The 17,939-nt window shown below is 35.5% G+C and overlaps 1 protein-coding gene across 1 annotated transcript; it reads left to right on the top strand.

The window, feature by feature from the left end:
• The first annotated feature begins 3,711 nt into the window (after positions 1 to 3,711).
• Positions 3,712 to 17,795, top strand: LOC116164155 (ATP-dependent RNA helicase DDX54-like). Its single transcript, XM_031478292.1, has 10 exons — positions 3,712 to 4,924; positions 4,976 to 5,143; positions 5,195 to 5,550; positions 5,598 to 5,766; positions 6,064 to 6,274; positions 16,333 to 16,547; positions 16,602 to 16,805; positions 16,866 to 17,167; positions 17,224 to 17,362; positions 17,421 to 17,795. The coding sequence occupies exons 1-10, from the start codon at positions 4,748 to 4,750 to the stop codon at positions 17,730 to 17,732; spliced, it is 2,253 nt and encodes a 750-aa protein (XP_031334152.1). The 5' UTR covers positions 3,712 to 4,747; the 3' UTR covers positions 17,733 to 17,795.
• Positions 17,796 to 17,939: the final 144 nt, after the last annotated feature.

Genomic DNA, 17,939 nt, shown 5'->3' with positions numbered 1-17,939 from the left:
ATTTTCGAACGTTTTGTTTTGAGTTCATTTGTTATGGTGAATGAAAATCAAAATATTTCTTTGTTTGTTGATTGTGCATTTAGGTTATTATTACATCAATTTCCAACGGGGATTATTAGTCTGTGGAAAGCGATTCATTTGAAGATGATGAATTATTATTATTGTATGTATTTAATATGAATAATACTCATTTTTAAAACAGTTAATTCAAAACTTGATGAAATCTGTGCACTAAATAAACAACATAACCTCTAAAAAATCCAACATTTGTCAGTAAACCACAATAGGGTAAATGTAACCTACCTGTTATAGATGGGTTACAACAACTCTACTCGGGTATACAACTAGGGTTGCCATCCGTCCGGATTTGTCCTAATTTAGGGAGCGTTCGGGCGGGTTTTCAATGGTAGTCCGGGTTTTGAGGTACTGAGTCAGTGAATTAAAAATCTTTCTGTCAAAATTTAAGCCAACAAGATAAACTTTCAAGCGCAAAACAGCTTTGATAACAATTATTTAAAACACTGAATGCTCATTTAAGGCACAATGGGCCTCTGGTGTGCCTAAGTGCTGCCCGGTCGGGCTCCCCTGCGAATAGAATAATAATAATATAATAATATAGCTTTATTGGGTGATGCAGCAGTTGACAAATACGATTAGGTAGTACATATTTTTACAGTTTAAAGATACAGATGCACGTATATGCAATAGACTGCAACCCCAAAGGCGAAGTTCGGTTGAAGAGCAATACTGAGGGACTGCTCTTCTCCGCTCTACCACTTAACCTCAAAATTGCTGCGAAAGAACCCATAACTGACAGAATGTAAATATAATCCGACCAGTGTTACCCTATAGACAGTGATGCCTACTGTGATTGCCATATTTGCTTTGTGCACGTTAATCGTCTAACATTAAAGATGTCATACGATATTTAAATAATTTTAAGGGCAAGCGTTTCTTTAAGGGCAAGCGTTTCAATATAGAATATAGAATAGAATAGAATGCTCATTTATAAGTACTCGGAGTTATTGAAAACTGCGTACTACTTTTTTGCATTCCTGCTCATAATGACAACGCTGAAAGAATATTTTCACTAGTGGCACAACAGTGGTCAAAATAAAGAAATTTATTGAATATTGAAACAGTCTCGTCAGTGATAAAAATAAAGTACAATTTCAAAGATTATAATTGTGTAGATTTTTATAAATTTCTTTTCAGTAAGGAAGATTCTAAAGGCTATTGGAAAGACGGGTAAATAGCGAAGACCTGAAAAGTAAATAGTTCCCTAAACATTTTATTTTACTAAAAGACCAAATTTTTGTTTCATTTAAAAATTATTGTTATTAGCTTCTTATAACTTGTGTTTTATTTTGCTAAAAAAGTATATTATTGCTTCATTTAAGGAATTAAAAAATGTAGATAAGCCGTTGCTGATTCCTAACAGTTAAAGAAGATTTTGTTTCGTGATAGAGTACGCCTTGTTTTATATAGAAAAATTAATTGTTTGTTTTATTTCTTTAGAAAATATTTTTTATCAAATTCAGTTGATATGTCCGGGTTTATAATCCCTAAATCCGGGGTTCTCCACGCTTCCTGTCCTAGTTGGTAGAGTTTTGAGATGGCAACCCTATATACAACTCACTATTTTCGAACCGTCGCAGTTGTAGAGTACAGTTATAAACCTCAGATTTTCGAACGGTTTGGGGCAAAGGTTTAACTAGAACTCTGTATTTTCGAACGTACTCCAGTGTATACAATATATGATAAAAAATTCTGACACTGACTTAAAAGTGGGCTATAAAATATCTCAATACCATCTTGATGTCAAGCAAGCTCAACGCTAAAATGTAAAAGTTGCGGCTCAACTGTGGAAACCATAAGCACATGTTACCTTTTCAGCTGGGTGTAATCGTATCTAACAGATCCTTAATGGATTTGTATAACGACCTAAAAAATAGGTGCGATACGGAGTATGTTTGGACAAGTAGACTTAACCAAGATTTGTTGGAAAACTTTTTTTCATATGTTCATGCTATGGGAGGATCACATGAAAATCCTTCGCCTGTAGACTTCAAATATAGATTAAAATTATATATATTAGGAAAACATTCCGATGCCGTTTTTGTTGATAAAAAAAATACCTTCGAAATGAAAAGAAATGAATACTTGTTTAACGGGCCAACTATTGCAAGGTGTTGGTGAAATACTACTTCAAAATGAAGTTTATGATGAGGACATTAATTTTGTTCAAGAAACAACGAAAATTCATAATGAAGGTTTACTTTATATAGCTGGTTACGTTGCACACAAATTAAGAACGAAATACCCATTCTTAGGCGAAAAGGCCGAATTTGAAAAAGGCGGTAATTGGATAAATTTTATATCTGAAGGGAACTTGACTTTTTCGCTGTTGCCGCAGAGAAAATGGAGTATTACTTTAATCACGTGCACGGCGAGAACGCCACGATTCTAAAATTATTGAAAAAGTAATAAACTTAATGCATCAAAACTGTGATACGACATTAATACCTAACGACGCTGTCGAATACTTAGTTAAAGTAAGAACGTATATCCGAATTCGGGAACTAAATAAGACAATGAGAAGCTGCGGAACTTGTGCAGAAAAGACAAAAATATGTGAAAAAACTGAAGAAAATGGTTTAGTAGGTAATTAAAAAGATCTCTTAAGGTGTAAACAGAGTTTTATCCTTCATGGTACTCCAATGAAATGTCTCAACGAAAGGAATTAATTTCTACCAACCATAGCCCTCCTCCTCGACCTCTCATCGCGATCGGGTATATTCCCTTATACATTGAGGCGATTGTCGGAAGAGGCCAGAGGGTACTCACAAAGGGCGATTGGGACGTCTGCAGGAAATATATCCATTGGTGATATAAAAAAAAAGCTATTTGGGTTAAAAAAAATGCGTTTTATCCGCACAAGAGTTGTGCACAATTTATACTTGTTTAGATATATTGCCGTTTATGTATCTCATCTATTACAAAATAAATATTTTTTGCTTAATTTTGTATGGAAATTGGTTTTCGAAGGTCTCTAAATGGTCTCTATTTTTCAATATGTAATTAGAGACCAAGTCTCTATTTTTTTGCTAAAATCAGTTGCGAACCCTGCTGTGGGTATAACCACAGCTGATTCCCGTTTATTTGCTTTATACGTCATTTATTGGGCTTACATTTAATTAATCGTGATAATTGTGCGTAGTTGTTATGTTGGGAAAGAGAATAGTTCAATAGTCCGATCCCGCGCGAATTATACCGTAGCATGCGCATAACGATTTGGTACAAACATACGTCTATCTCTTTTTTTTGGAATATACATTTTATGTGAATGCGCTATATCCAGTAGCTTTGATTATATACTACTGGATAGCGCATTCTTAATGATAGAAGAGTACAACCCGTGTTCCAATCGTGCAACCCAGATAGCTATAATTTTTCAGTGAAAAGAAACGAGATAAAAGAAGAAGTTTGTGTTTGAACCAATTCGAATTGCGCATGCCAGGCGTTAAAAAACCGGAAACTAATGGCTGATTCTTTACTTTGTTTCTTTATTTGCTTTAAACGTTATTTGGGCTCTACCTTTAATTAATCGTGGTAATTCTGCGTAGTTTTTATGTTTGTAAAGAGAATAGTTCATAATATGCAATTAACGTGAAGATAAATGTTTACTCCGAAAATAGATGTATTCAACAGTCCGACTATTCCCGCGCGAAGTTTATACCGTAAGCATGCGCATAATGATTTGGTACAAACATAAGTCTATCTCTTTTTTTGGAACATACATTTTAAGTGAATGCGCTATCCAGTAGTATATAATCAAAGTCCAGTAGTATATAATCAAAGGTACAAACATAATCCGTCTATTTCTTTTTTTGGAACATACATTTAAATTTTAAGCGAATGCGCTATCACGTAGTATTAATTAAGATTTTCCACACACTAAATTTTGATAAGGTCTAATGTTTTTTTGTAGAGATTTTCTATGTTCTTACCAAATCAGAGTATTTATATGGAAAAGCCTATTTCAATACATCGTTATTAAAAGTTTTAAGAAAATATTGTTAACGTTTTTGAAGATTACTGTTGACTCTGATTGTACAAATTTGTAAAGGTGGGTTCATAGCTCTCCGTTCATCCGTTGCGTTGATCCGCAAACGGATAGTGCAATTTGTTAAGGTTCATTAATAGCAATCCGTCCATATTGTACGTTTACAAGGTATAACCATAACCTAAATTTTACTTTGTACTGTATCTACCGCGATCTTCAGTACGTAGAAACTACTATCAGATTATCACCGCGAAGCACGTAATATCCGAACACTGTTAAATTTGCTCTTAAACGTCAACAATATGACAAACATAACCTTACTCTTGTTAAAAAACGGACCAACGGAAACGTAAATGTTCAACTTCAACCAACTTTTCCGTTGTAAATGGACGACGTACGGTTTAAAAATTTACTGTGTTCTGATTGGCTAACGGACAAACGGAAACGTATAAACGGAGAGCTATGAACCCACCTTAAGCCTTAAGAGCTGTGTAAAAATACCTTTATGAAATATGAATGTCATAACTGGTCACAACCAAATTTTTGTAATCCACCAAAACATAACCTCGTATACCTAATGTTGAAGCATGTCTTCATGTCTCTAGTACAATAAATAACATTTTTAAAATATTTCAATTATTACTGTCAGTTTCTGAGTTTATTGCACATTGCTCTACAATAATGCTTGACTTGCCGGGATTTGAAGACCCTAACAACCAGTCCGATCTCACTGAAGATGTTAAATTTAAGAAGAAGATGGGTAAAGGTGGCGGTTTCCAGTCGATGGGTTTGTCATTTAATGTATTGAAAGGCATTACTAAAAGAGGGTATAAAATACCCACTCCTATACAACGTAAAGTAAATATTTTGTATGAGTATGTGCGATGTTCGTAACACTATTTCTTGTAGACAATACCTTTAGCTTTGGAGGGAAAAAATATTGTCGCTATGGCACGAACTGGTAGCGGTAAAACTGCATGTTTTTTAATACCACTCTTTGAGAAACTCAAAATAAGAATGGCAAAAACCGGAGCTCGCGCATTGATATTGTCACCAACAAGGGAGCTTGCAGTTCAAGTTAGAACATCAACATGTTTATTTGCAAAAGTTACATTAATTTAATTGTAGACGTTAAAGTTTGTCAAGGAGCTGGGTCGATTTACAGATTTAAAAGCTGCACTCATATCTGGAGGTGATTCGATGGATAGCCAATTTTCTGTAATCCATGGCAATCCCGATATTCTAATAGCGACTCCGGGACGTTTCTTGCACATTTGCATTGAAATGGACTTGAAACTAAATAACATCGAGTATGTGGTATTTGACGAAGCCGATAGGTTATTCGAAATGGGTTTCGGAACTCAAATGAACAGCCTGTTGGAGAAATTGCCTGATACTAGGCAAACACTTTTGTTTTCTGCGACACTTCCAAAGGTGCTGGTAGAATTTGCTAAGGCTGGTATTGGAGATCCTGTATTGATTAGGTATAGTTTATATCTAAAAACGATTTCAGTAAGACAGATTTTTATAGATTGGATGTTGAATCAAAGTTACCTGCTGAATTAGATCTTGTATTTTTAACTGTGCGATCGGAGGAACGTACAGCTGCACTGCTGGTTCTTCTGAAGTTACATATTGATTCTAAACAACAAACTGTCGTTTTTGCCGCTACTAAATATCACGTAGATTATTTGCATATGGTAAGATGATTTAGTCTAGGGTAGTTTTAATATTAGATCGATGTGCTCAATACAATGCTGACTGAAGGCAAATACATATGAGTACATTGCGACTCTTTCTATGTTGAAATTTTTCAAAATATGTCGTCTGTCTCTAGTTCTTGCACATTTTTTTAAAACTGTTTTTAAATAGTCACAAAGGGTAAAATTTAGTTTTATAATTGTTTTGAAAACAAAGCCAGGTAAACTAAATCAGAAGTGGATTATCTTACGGTCATAACTTTTAAAAAAGTAGTAAATTTTAGCATTTTGTTTCAGGTACTTGATAGTGTGGGCATTAGCAACACTTATATTTATTCAAGCTTAGATTCTTCCGCAAGGAAAATCAATACAGCAAAGTTTTCCCAACACAAGGTAGCCGTTTTGATTGTTACTGATGTTGCTGCTAGAGGATTAGACATACCACGTCTTGACAATGTCATTAATTATAATTTCCCGGATAGATCCAAATTGTTTGTTCACAGAGTGGGTAAGTATGAGTCACTTTTTAAATAATCTAGTGAGGGGTAATATTGTCTCAGATTTATTGTAAGATTTAACACGTTTCAACAGATATGGTGTTTCGTAGTGTTGCAATTTTTAAGTCGAAAAAATTTTGATTTGACCCAATAAAGCGCTACTATATTGATAGTCTCTTTTTTAGCCAATCTCATGGTATCGGTTGGTAAAAATGCTATGCATTTTAAGACTGCTTGAGTAAGTGTGTTTGGCAGAGCTACTGCCAAAAAGGGGGTATTTTACGTTTGTGCCTTCAGTTTTGGGGTGTAATCTATATTGGGCGTAATACGATTTTTTTTGCTTACCTACCACAAAAATTTGGATGTAATTGCTCCATAAATAAGAGAGATGCGTTTTGCGCATGCGCAGTATAATTTTTTGCGTATGTATCTTGTTTGCTTTTATTAGAGAGACCCACTATACAAATTTGGATGAAATGGTTCCATAAATAAAAAAAGTTGAAAGAATAAACTGCAAAATATGAAGTGTCATTTAATGGTATATTGGGGGTGGGGGAGGAGGTGTTGTTTGTGGAGTCGAAGGGTACGAATACGAGACCAATGTAAAAAAAACCGCATCGTTCTAGCCCTCTGCGTTTCCGAATATACGCCAAAATATTAGAATGTAATTATTGGCAAGCGGTGAAGGGGAGCTGGTGTTGATTGTGGAGTCAGAGGATATGAATACGAGACTAATGTAAAAAAATCGCATCGTTCTAGCCCTTTGCGTTTTCGAATAAACGCCAAAATATGAGTGTCATTTATTGGCAGGTGGGGAAGGGGAAGCGGGGGAGTGTTGGTCGTCGAATCATAGGGTACCAATACGAGACCCACGTAAAAAAGCAGAATCGTTTTAACGCTCCGACAAAAACGTATCGTTTTGTAGGGCAGGGGAGGTAGTGGAGGGGTCGCGGGTGCGAAAATGGAGCGACTACTTCAAAACTTATCAGCCCCAATGATGCGACTCGGCGGCGTTAAATATTTCTTACAGGCGATTATTCGATTCGTATTTGGTCCATTTTACCACCACGTGGTGGAGGGAGTGGTCGTCGCGACTTAGGTGATCGGCTAGTCCAGTCGCGGCCGCGATTCGATTTTAACCGTCCGCCCTCTTTGAATTTATTTAAGGAAGCGTATCCCTCAGAAATGGCAGGGGGGGGGGGGGAAAACGATTTATCTGGAGGCGGCGCTTGAGGGGCATGTAAAATCTGGTGAAATCAGTGTGGCTCGAAAAAAGTTAGTAACTGAAACAATCTGAACTGCTGTGTATCTTCTTGTATACAGGGTGAGTACATACAAAGTCGCTTATTGGTAAACAATTGCAGAATTTTATGTAGATTAATTTTCCTCTTCAAAGTTTCGTTTAGTTTACAAATAGCTAAGTTATGGCTAAACAAGATACGAAGAATCGTATACGATTTTCAGTAGGGGAATTTTTTGCCACCTAGCTCGCATTCGGAAACCAGACTTTTAATCCGGCTCATATTCAATAGCACTGAGCAATGAACTCGTAGAAAGCAATTGGCGCAGGTTTGACATCGCTCTCTTTTCGTTCTCGAGTTAGACGAGGAACAGACAGACGAACAGACTGACATAATCACATAACACATAAGGGAAACTGAAAGTGTCATTTAGGAGAATATGCCGAAGTTCACTTGCATATTTTTAAAGATATCAAAAAGTAATTTTAACAAACCCTTGGTAATTTTTTCTCAGCTTTCTAATGGGGCTGAAATAAAATTTTTATGGCTTGTGGGTTTCAAGTAAATTACATCAACTTTCTCATTGACGCCATATTGGATTTTTATTTCGTTCGTTTCGTTCGATATAGAAAAAAATTACTAAACCAGCGATACTATACACTTAGTATTTCATTTGGCAATTAATTTTGAATCTTTGCCTTGAAGTTTACAATGTATTTCTTATGGAAATAATTCCATGGCCGTGTTCATGGTGACTGACTCTCTGACGGAGTTTCTAGTCGCAAAAGTTTTTAAGTCGACATTAAGGTTTGGGGGATTAATAAAATCGCAAGCAAGTATCACGTTAACTTTCAACATTGACCTCATAGGCATGATGTAAAAATATTATAGGATCCTGTCGCTTAAATTCGAGCTTAAATTGACAATAATTCAAGTAAGAATTCTACCTTGAAAAGAGGCATTTAGGAGATACCATAGGATATTAGGGAAATGAGAGGTAGTAGCACCATCGGTGGCGGTAGCATTAACTCCACAACCCTCTTTTTTGGAAACACTTTGTAATTTATGGTGTAACAGAGCCAAATAGAATTTAAGTATCCCTAAATTAGCTTCAAGCCTAATAGGGTTTTCATTGGGACTATCTAAATAATTGCGTTTTCTACTATAAGTACTTATATTAAGGCTCCTCTGTAGTCAATTTGTATTTCAATGTTATTGCAATGGGTTAGACCACCAACAATTCACATCTCTAGACGATGTACCTAGTCCTTGAGTGAGACCAACGATGTTTCTCTATCCTTTCCAGTTTTACATATTCTCTTCATTTATTGTTAAACACAATAGACCATGTATAATGGTCAAGGACTAATGTTATGTAAACAAGTTTAGCGAAAAGCTGTACAATATTTGAACGGAGATGCACAAATGCCTATCTCTTTTACTATTGAGTAAATTACTTATTCAGTGCATTTACTGCATTTTTCTATAATGACACCTTCTGTAAATTACCTGGTTCTTAGGTCATTAGTGGACTAGATTAGCATTGTTTGTTAACATTTTTAATTACCCCTTTATTTCCTGTGAGTTTTTCTAATCAATTTTACTGATTTATAGATTTTTATAGTTATTAGATAGACATGTGCATGAATGAATTCACTTAGGACTTAGGTATGGTAGAACCTAATAAACCGGCACACTTCGAACACCTAAAATAAATCTCTTTATTTTCTTATGCAATAAGGGTGAACAACCTGGTGAACAACAACAAAAAATGTATTTTTAGCGCATTTTTGAAAAAAATACGCTATTATATTCGTTATTGCTGGCAGGCCGGCTGTCCGCGTTAGATCTCCACAACTACAATAGCTAGAGACTTCAAATTTTCACTAAAAGCTTCCTGCTATAGTGTAGATGTGCAGGCACTAGTCTATTTTGAGTTAGATTACTTGTGAGATCGATAATTGAAGAAAATAATTTCGATATGGGTTTCGGAGGTGCTATAATTTTACCGTTAGATAGCGCTACCCGTATAAAAACTTATTATTTACTTTGTGATTTGTTTTACAAAATGAAGACGTACCGTCAATTGAAATGAAATAAAATTAATTATTTAACGCAGCCAAAATTACTCATGAGATCGATAATTTTAAACTTCGCTAATAAAATACTCACCTGCATTACCAAAAATGCGCTTTAATCATGCATATGCTGATTTACAACTTGTTTTTATAAAAATGGTAGCTAACATTTAAAATTCTGTTACAATGATAAAAAGTATAACATATACCGATTTTTAAATAAATTCTTATCTTTTCAAAAAATAATAATTGTACATTTAGCGTTATACTTATATACAGGGTGATTCCTATAGTACCTGCCACCGTTTGGGAGCGTGTAGGTGGTGCGTATTTTGATATAGGACACTTGGGGTCGGAAATCTAAAATAAGGGTGCCAGAGCCAAATTTACCTTCTGCAATTTCGCGCCTGTAGGTAGGCAACGCAACCGGCCGGCGGTGCACACGGAGCGATCTCAGGCGGCGATGTGTGGCTGACACTTGATCAGAATTTTGTTTAAACCCACGAAATCCCGTCTGCAACGACGCGTATCAAGTGAATAAACACTATGGCAATAGTATAATAATAATTGGTAGCTATCCATCTTCTAACGACTCAAAATGGGGTGAAATAGACTATTATAAAAGCACTAAACCTTCCCCATACTTCATTTAATTGTTTCAGATTTGAAACAATTAAATGAAGTATGGGGAAGGTTTAGTGCTTTTATAATTTCCACTTAGTATAATAATAGTTGGCTAGATGTAGGAAGTGCATTGAGAACAACGGTGGCCACGTTGAACACTTGTAAACGTTATTGCTTTTGACTGTCGTTTTCCCTCCTTCCCTCCCATGTCGCTTCCTCGCGCTAACTCGCTCTGCATCGCTCCGCGCGAAACGTCGGTCGGTTGGGTTGCCTACATACAGGCGTGAAATTCCAGAAGATAAATTTGGTTCTGGCGCCCTTATTTTAGATTTCCGACCCCAAGTGTCCTATATCAAAATACTCCCCTAGGCACCCCCTATACGCTTCCAAACGGTGGCAGGTACTATAGGAATCACCCTGTATATTTATGCACAACCCATGTAGAATTTTTCCGAACATCTTATGTGCAGCAAAATGACTTCGCTTTTTTGTCCTAAATTGAGAATTCAGTTGTAAAATTTGTTGATTCCGCGGTTGATCCTCTATTATGTGAGAGGCAAAATCCGAGATGATATCAGTTCATATTCGCTAAGTTGATGTGAAGTTTGCGGGATTCCATCATATTCTCAAACGGAAAAAATAAATAGCTGAAATTTTTTAAAAGTGGGAGAATTTTTTTACCCACCACTAATTACCGGGAAAACCCAAAATTTCACCCATGTTTTGATACAAATATTCATTTTCGTGATGTCTCACTACCTTGACTTGACATGAGCAAAACAATGACACTTTTTTTAAATAAATTTGTCAGTGTCGCCTATTAGTTATCGTATCCCGCTTAGAAATTTAGCTAAAAAGGGGAATTGGAACATTTTTTGTAACAGTTAAAATGAACAAGTGCAATCGAATTTCTTTGAAATGGTAGGCTCAGAATGTGAAAACTATTGGGCGCGTTCCTTTATTTTTTCGATAAGCGGATATTCCTGATATCTGATCATATTGAAAAAATAAGTAGCACTCTCTAAGTCTCGACTCAGTAGTAGTGTTTGCGAATTGTGATACTGTACTACCCGCTTGTGTGGTGGTCATGCGTTAGTCCAAAAGATCAAAACGGTGCCACATTTCTACACAAGAACAAATTTGCGGCAAAAATGCTTTTAATTACTGGTACAGTCGTATTCCGCCTAGGGGTTTAGCTAAAAATTGGGCAGGATAATGCCAGGTAGTTTCTTTTGTTTTCCCTTTCAAGTAATGAGTTGTCGCCTCAGGACTTATAGTGCAATTTGAGTTGCCTATACTTACGTTAGCGTTTTGATTTTTTTCTAAAGATCGCGATACATATTTTTTTAAATATATGCATTATCATTTAAGGTGGAAATAATATCTTTAAGTACCGCCGTAGGAAATACTGTCGGATTTCCAAATTGGTGCTGTAGGTTTTTCTACTCCCATTACAACGGCTGTTATTTACGAAAAACGATTTTTCTATTCATCGATCTTCCTAAAAAACTAAGACCGATATTTAAACTTTTTTTAAGTACCGCCGTTCTTTTCATCATTACAAAGAATATCCACTATCGAGAATTTGTTAGACTTCAACTACAAAAGCAGCATTTCATAAGAAAGTTTAGCTATTTTTCCAATATGGCGGATTGACTACAGAGGAGCCTTAATAGGTAAGATCAAAAGGTGTTTAGAGATCTCCGATTTGCTTTTTATTAATTTGACAGCATATCTCGAGTCAGTCGGTCGAACTATGTCACTGCTAAGGGACGCCGCAGATGTGGTCGAAGCCATCAACATACTTACAGTGGCACCACGCTCAGAAAGTCCCTGAGAGGCCGTGTCCGAGGGCGCTAGAAATATAGACCGTACATTCTGATGCAAAATTTAAAAACACTTTTAAGGGAATTACATACCTTATCAGATCGTAGATCCAAGCTATATGCGTCTTGAAAAAGAAGAGTTTGTATAAAACTGGAGACGGAAAACGTAAAATAAAGCAAATACAAGAAGCAAAGTGTAAACTAAAATAACGTAAAGCGTCAACTGTCAAAACGGAATAATTAATAATTATGGCGCGGAATGTATCACGTCGTTTTGCAGACTTTCTATTGGCCAGCCTGAATTATTTCAAAATAAGTTCGCATATTTTCCGGGGCTTTTCTGGGCATGGTGGCACTTTGTACACAAAAAATTATCCAAGTGCAAAAATATTATTAAGTTGGAATCGATTCGCGATCACTGATACTGCACGGAATTGCTTGTGAATACGAACACCATCAACAACAAGCAGTGTATTCCGCACAAATCGTGAGACGCAATTACTCGATTTAGCGACAATCAATTCTTTTTATATACAGGTGTTCTTGATGAAGGCCAAATCCAAGAGGTCAAACAATCTTAATAAATGCTCCGTTGCATTTTGTTATCTATTCCGCAGAACATATGCCCTGTCTCTCTCATTCATGAGTTATGTATAAAATCGGTTGCAGAGGTTGGCGTGTCGCGTTAGGTAGGGTACGTTAGCGTCGTTACACATGCACTTGATATTTTTAGCTTCCTAGCATGTGCTAGGTAGCTATTGCGATAGCCGTTTTTTGAACCTTTCAAAATTTCATCAAATGTCGACGTTTTAGACCATTTTAAGCAACTTTTAAAGAATAAAATTTTTTTCCGTCTGTATGTACATACGTACGTTTGTTGGCAATTTTCTGAGAAAACGGCTCGACGGATTTTGTTGAAATTTTGTATATATGTTTTAGGCATACCGAACAGAAAAATAACGGGCCGGATTTTTGAAAAGAAATTTTGGAGCGCCGTAACGGCATCGAACTTTTTTTTTCAAATAGCAACCTAAAATTTTTATTCTATTATTTGGAAGACCTTATTTTCCTGTGTACAACCTACAAAAAATTGGGCCGGGTTATATTATCAAAAAACGGAGAAAAAAATTGTCAAAGTCAAAAAATTGTGTTGCATATGTGCAAAACGCAACGATCTTGTTTCTGAAGCAATTTAAACGAAATTTCTATGGTAAGTCCCTGCGCATGCGCAGAAATGCAATTTTCTTATTTATGGAACATTAGCTTCCTAGCATGTGCCTAGGTAGCTATTGCGATAGCCGTTTTTTGAACATTTAAAAATTTCATCAAATGTCGACGTTTTAGACCATTTTTAAGCAACTTTTAAAGAATAAATTTTTCCCGTCTGTAAGTGCGTACATATGATGGCAATTTTTGGTTTCAGCTAGGAAGCTATTCTGTCAAGAATTTGACACCTGGTTTATTAATAGTTTTAAAAGACACGTAATACTATTGTAGGGACAATATTTTGTGTTACCAGAAAGATGTTTTTATTTTTACGCAGGTAAACTTATCCCGAATTTTCCGTACCCATTATTAACCTTTTTTTTTTGGTTAAAAACGCATACAAACTAATTACTACATTTTGTTATTACTAGAATTTATGTTTTGTTAGTTTTATAAGAAGTTTGTGTTTTTTAAATAAAATAATCAAAAGTGGATCGATCATATTTAATATTAACATTTCCATTTGCCTAAAATGGGCTTAGGTAAAGGCTTAGGCAAATGGTATTTAACTGGTGAAATACCATTTGCCTAGTCGAATGGCATTTCAAAACTAAAAAGAACCTTTTGCCCAGGCAGATTCATTTGCCAGGGAAAATGCAATTTGCCTGAACTAACTATTTGCCTACGGCATATACATTCTCATTTTTTATCGTGTTTCTTAATTACTACCAAAACCCGCACTTGCTGCTTCAAATTTTTCGCAAAAAAATAAAGTTTGTGACGAATTTCGAAAGTGTATACTATCTGTCATCGAATGATATAAACAAACAGTGTAGAATTTGAGGAATTTCAGCCAAAAAGAGTAATTACAGTTATTTGTATTTGTAAGGTGCGCTTGCATGTGTGCGAGAAAAAGTGATAAATTATTCCGCTATGGAGGGTTGCTTTTTTATGTAGGTACGTACTCATTTTCTGCTAATTATTAAATTGGAAATTGTATTATTATTTTTAAACTGTAGGTACGTATTGTTTCCAAATTTACAGGTCTTTATTATAGATTCGCGCGCTAGAGATTGTAGGTTCATTAACGTTTTATCACAAAAATTCTTGGAACTTTGATGATTTCCTTATTCTAATAAAAAATGCAGTTTATGTTCATATCGCTTATTTTAGCGGAATCAGTTTTAAACGAATCCTAATTTTAAAGATTCGGTTAGCTCACGCTCCCCAGTCGTAATGAAGCGATCAGTACGGATGATGAACAATCGATACTGTTTGGAAAAATTTCATTCAGCTATACACTGAGCAGAAATTGTAATAATAAATTAAACAAATATACCAAACGAGCTCCTGGGTATGGCTATAGCATGTGCACAACCAAATTTTAAACCTGATGTTAGTTTTGCTTTTATTTAAAGTGTATATGTATGAAATATCATTTAATTGCTTCCATAAATAGGAAAGTTGATACTGCACATCCTACACAAAACCAAATTTGGAAAATAGCGCTACATTTTCTTTTATTCCAAGTGGCTATGTATCAAATTTCATTTAATTCCCTCCATAAATAAGAAAGTTGACACTACGCATGCGCAAAACCAAATGTTGAAACTGGCGTTAATCGATTAGGCTCAACTTTGTTTTATATGACTAAAGCTATGCGCTTGCGCATATTGAATTTGATGCAATTTGTTTCATAACTATGGGGATGTCAAAAGGGCCTACATTATTTTTTGGTCTAATTGGAAAATAAGCGAACGCCAGCACATTTTCGAAAATGACATTTTTCAGTTTTTTGGCCATAACTCTATTTGTAGAGCTACAAGAAACTAAGAGAGGAAAAATTAATCAGCATAAAATTCTGCATAACTTTGCTCGTAGGCGACTTTGTATCTTTCACTGTTTATGAGATTCCTATAGTGAAAATGAAAAAAAAACACCCTGTATATAAATTATGGTTCTTGACTTTCGTTTATTGATGGAAAAGAAATTTCCAAAAAAAATATTCTTGGAAATTCAGAATATTCCCCAAGGGAAAATTCTGTCCTAAATTGTTATGCGTAATTCGCGCCTTCTCACTGGTTTTTCTTGTGCACGTGAAAATTGGTAATAGGGTTCTTAAAAATCTCCTTCCGCTCAGCCGATCAACTGTAGGTTGATTTCTTAAGGTGTCCGCCATTTTGTTTCAATATGGTCGAATTAGCTGATTCACAAACTCGATATTTATGAGTTACACCAACCATTAAAGTTTGGTCGAAATCGGTTTATACAATAGAAAAAGTGCTATCGGGCCGGATAATGGAAGCAAGAGTAGGATGGAAAATACACTTATTGGTCATGAATAATTCTAGTCTTGTTCTTTGTTGTTATATAAGTAATTTCTTTAGACTGTGTACTGTCAATGTCTAACCCTCCGTCCTACATGAGTGACAAAAACCGAGCGAACGAAGCGGCCAACGGGGCAATATCAAGTTATTCATAGTGACTTTTTTTACTTTGGAGTTGGAGAATTATGTTTTGGTCTAATCATTGTCAAGGATTACTGTTAATAATACGTTTTTTAAAATATATCTGATGTTCGAAGGCAAAAATGATAAAGGAAACTAATGAACGTAATTTATTTGGAAAGAACAACAATAGGTGGATTTCGTCTTATATGGAGAGCTATGGAAACCGGGGAATATAGGTACATTATTCTATGGATATGCAAGAAATTCGACCAGTCAAATAATTTGAACGCTTACGCCGTTTCAAAATTCGCCGTATCGGCGCGCACTTCACTCAACATCGCCGACGTAGGGCATGTTCACAAAAAAAAGATAATTTTTTAATTGATAAATACTCTTCGGTCGCGTCGCTCTCATCGCGTGCTTCTATCGCTCCCGTAGGACGGGGGGTAAGTAATGAGGCAGGCTTACCAATGATGTGTTTCAAGTAGTAGATTGCAATTGGAAATTTTGGAATGAATGGTGGGAGAGGTAAGAATATTCTTGCACCTTCAAATTGGTTTCCCCTTTGATAGCTTGGTTTGGGAAATTTATTTACCTAGGGGCTCAGAATTGTCTACTTTCTAATACATACATCAATTCCTTAGGTCGCTGTGCTCGAGCAGGTAGAACAGGAACAGCATATTCATTGATTACACCGGACGAATATCCATATATGTTAGATTTGCATTTATTTTTGGGACAATCTCTGTCGATAATAAATTCGAGTAATCCTAAAGGCAATATTGGATGCATTCCTCAAAGTCTAATAGAAGAACAGCATGGTACTATTATAATGCTTCATGATACAAATCCGGATTTAGTAAGTGTACCTATATTTACTTTTATTGCTTATCTTACTCGGATTGTTATTTAGCTTCAAATTAAGCAAACGGCCGATAAAGCGTATACTAAATATCTTCAAACTAGACCTGTGGCTTCAGTGGATAGCAACCGCCGTGCTAAACAATTCTTAACGAATAAGTGTGGCACTCACGCATTTTTCAAAGCTCAAAATAATGATTTGCAAGAAGAACGTGAAAATATTTTGCAACAAATGAAAAACTATCGTCCTCAAGGTGTAAGTTACTCGCAAGTACATACATGTTGTAAACCTAATTGTTACTTAATTACATTGTAGACAGTATTTGAGGTTTGTAGTAAAACAAAATCGCAAGATTATTTGGTTATGAAAGCTACACGAGCATTTCACAAATCCGCCAGAACGGCGTACAAGAAAAATATGGAAAATCAGTCATCAGTTTCAGAAACGAAATTGGTTGCTCTGCCGGAAAGTACAAAAACTGAAATTGAAAGTGTATTTGATGAAATTGTTACTTCCAAAAAGAGAAAGTTAGATTACTTGAATGATATTAAACCCAAAAAACAGAAAGATGAATATTACATCCCCTATTCGGCACCTGACAAATTTACGGAAGATGGGTTAGTCTGGCTAAATATTTACCACTGCATTAAAAATTATATACTATCTATTACAGAATGGCAATAAATAATTTCCAACGGGAAGCATCACAAGCACAATTTGATTTGACAGCCGATACCACCGAAGACATAAAAAGGGCGAAACAACAAATGCGTTGGGATAGGAAAAAGAAAAAAATGGTAGGAGCCAACAATGTAAGTATAAATTTTGATTTGAATTGCATTGTATTTCACACATGCATGTCATGAATAGGATTTGAAAGTGGGCAAGCTTAAAACCGAAGGCGGAAAATGGATTCCTGCTTCTTATAAAACTTATCGATATGAAGAATGGAAAGAAAAGACTAAAGCTGCTGAAAATGAAGACAATAATGAAGATGATCAATTGAATGATCAAGGAAGATACAACAAACGCTCGCGTTGGGGAAAACATAATGATATGAACAAAAACAAAAAGGTCCAATCAGAGCTGAGGAGTGTCGATCAGATTGTGAAGCAAAGAAAAATTACTGAAAAGAAAAAATTACGTCAGAATAAAAAATTGCGAAAGAAAACAAGAAAGTAATGTCGAGGGCTGTTGTTGTTCTATGTAAAATAAATACATTTTGACAGATTTATTTTCTAGGTACATGTAGTTTTTTTTAAGTATGTAAAGCGTTCAACAATTTCTGCCGCTGTTCGGGAAAGAAATGCAGTCGGATCTTTTTTTGACTTCTCAAAAACCCATTATTTTGATGTTGCAACGCTACCAAATATCAGCTATCCTCGCAAA

The sequence above is a fragment of the Photinus pyralis genome, unplaced genomic scaffold, assembly GCF_008802855.1.
Source record: "Photinus pyralis isolate 1611_PpyrPB1 unplaced genomic scaffold, Ppyr1.3 Ppyr1.4_LG2, whole genome shotgun sequence".
NCBI lineage: Eukaryota > Metazoa > Arthropoda > Insecta > Coleoptera > Lampyridae > Photinus > Photinus pyralis.
The sequence above is the reverse complement of the archived record's forward strand: the minus strand, read 5'-3'. Positions and strand labels throughout refer to the sequence as shown.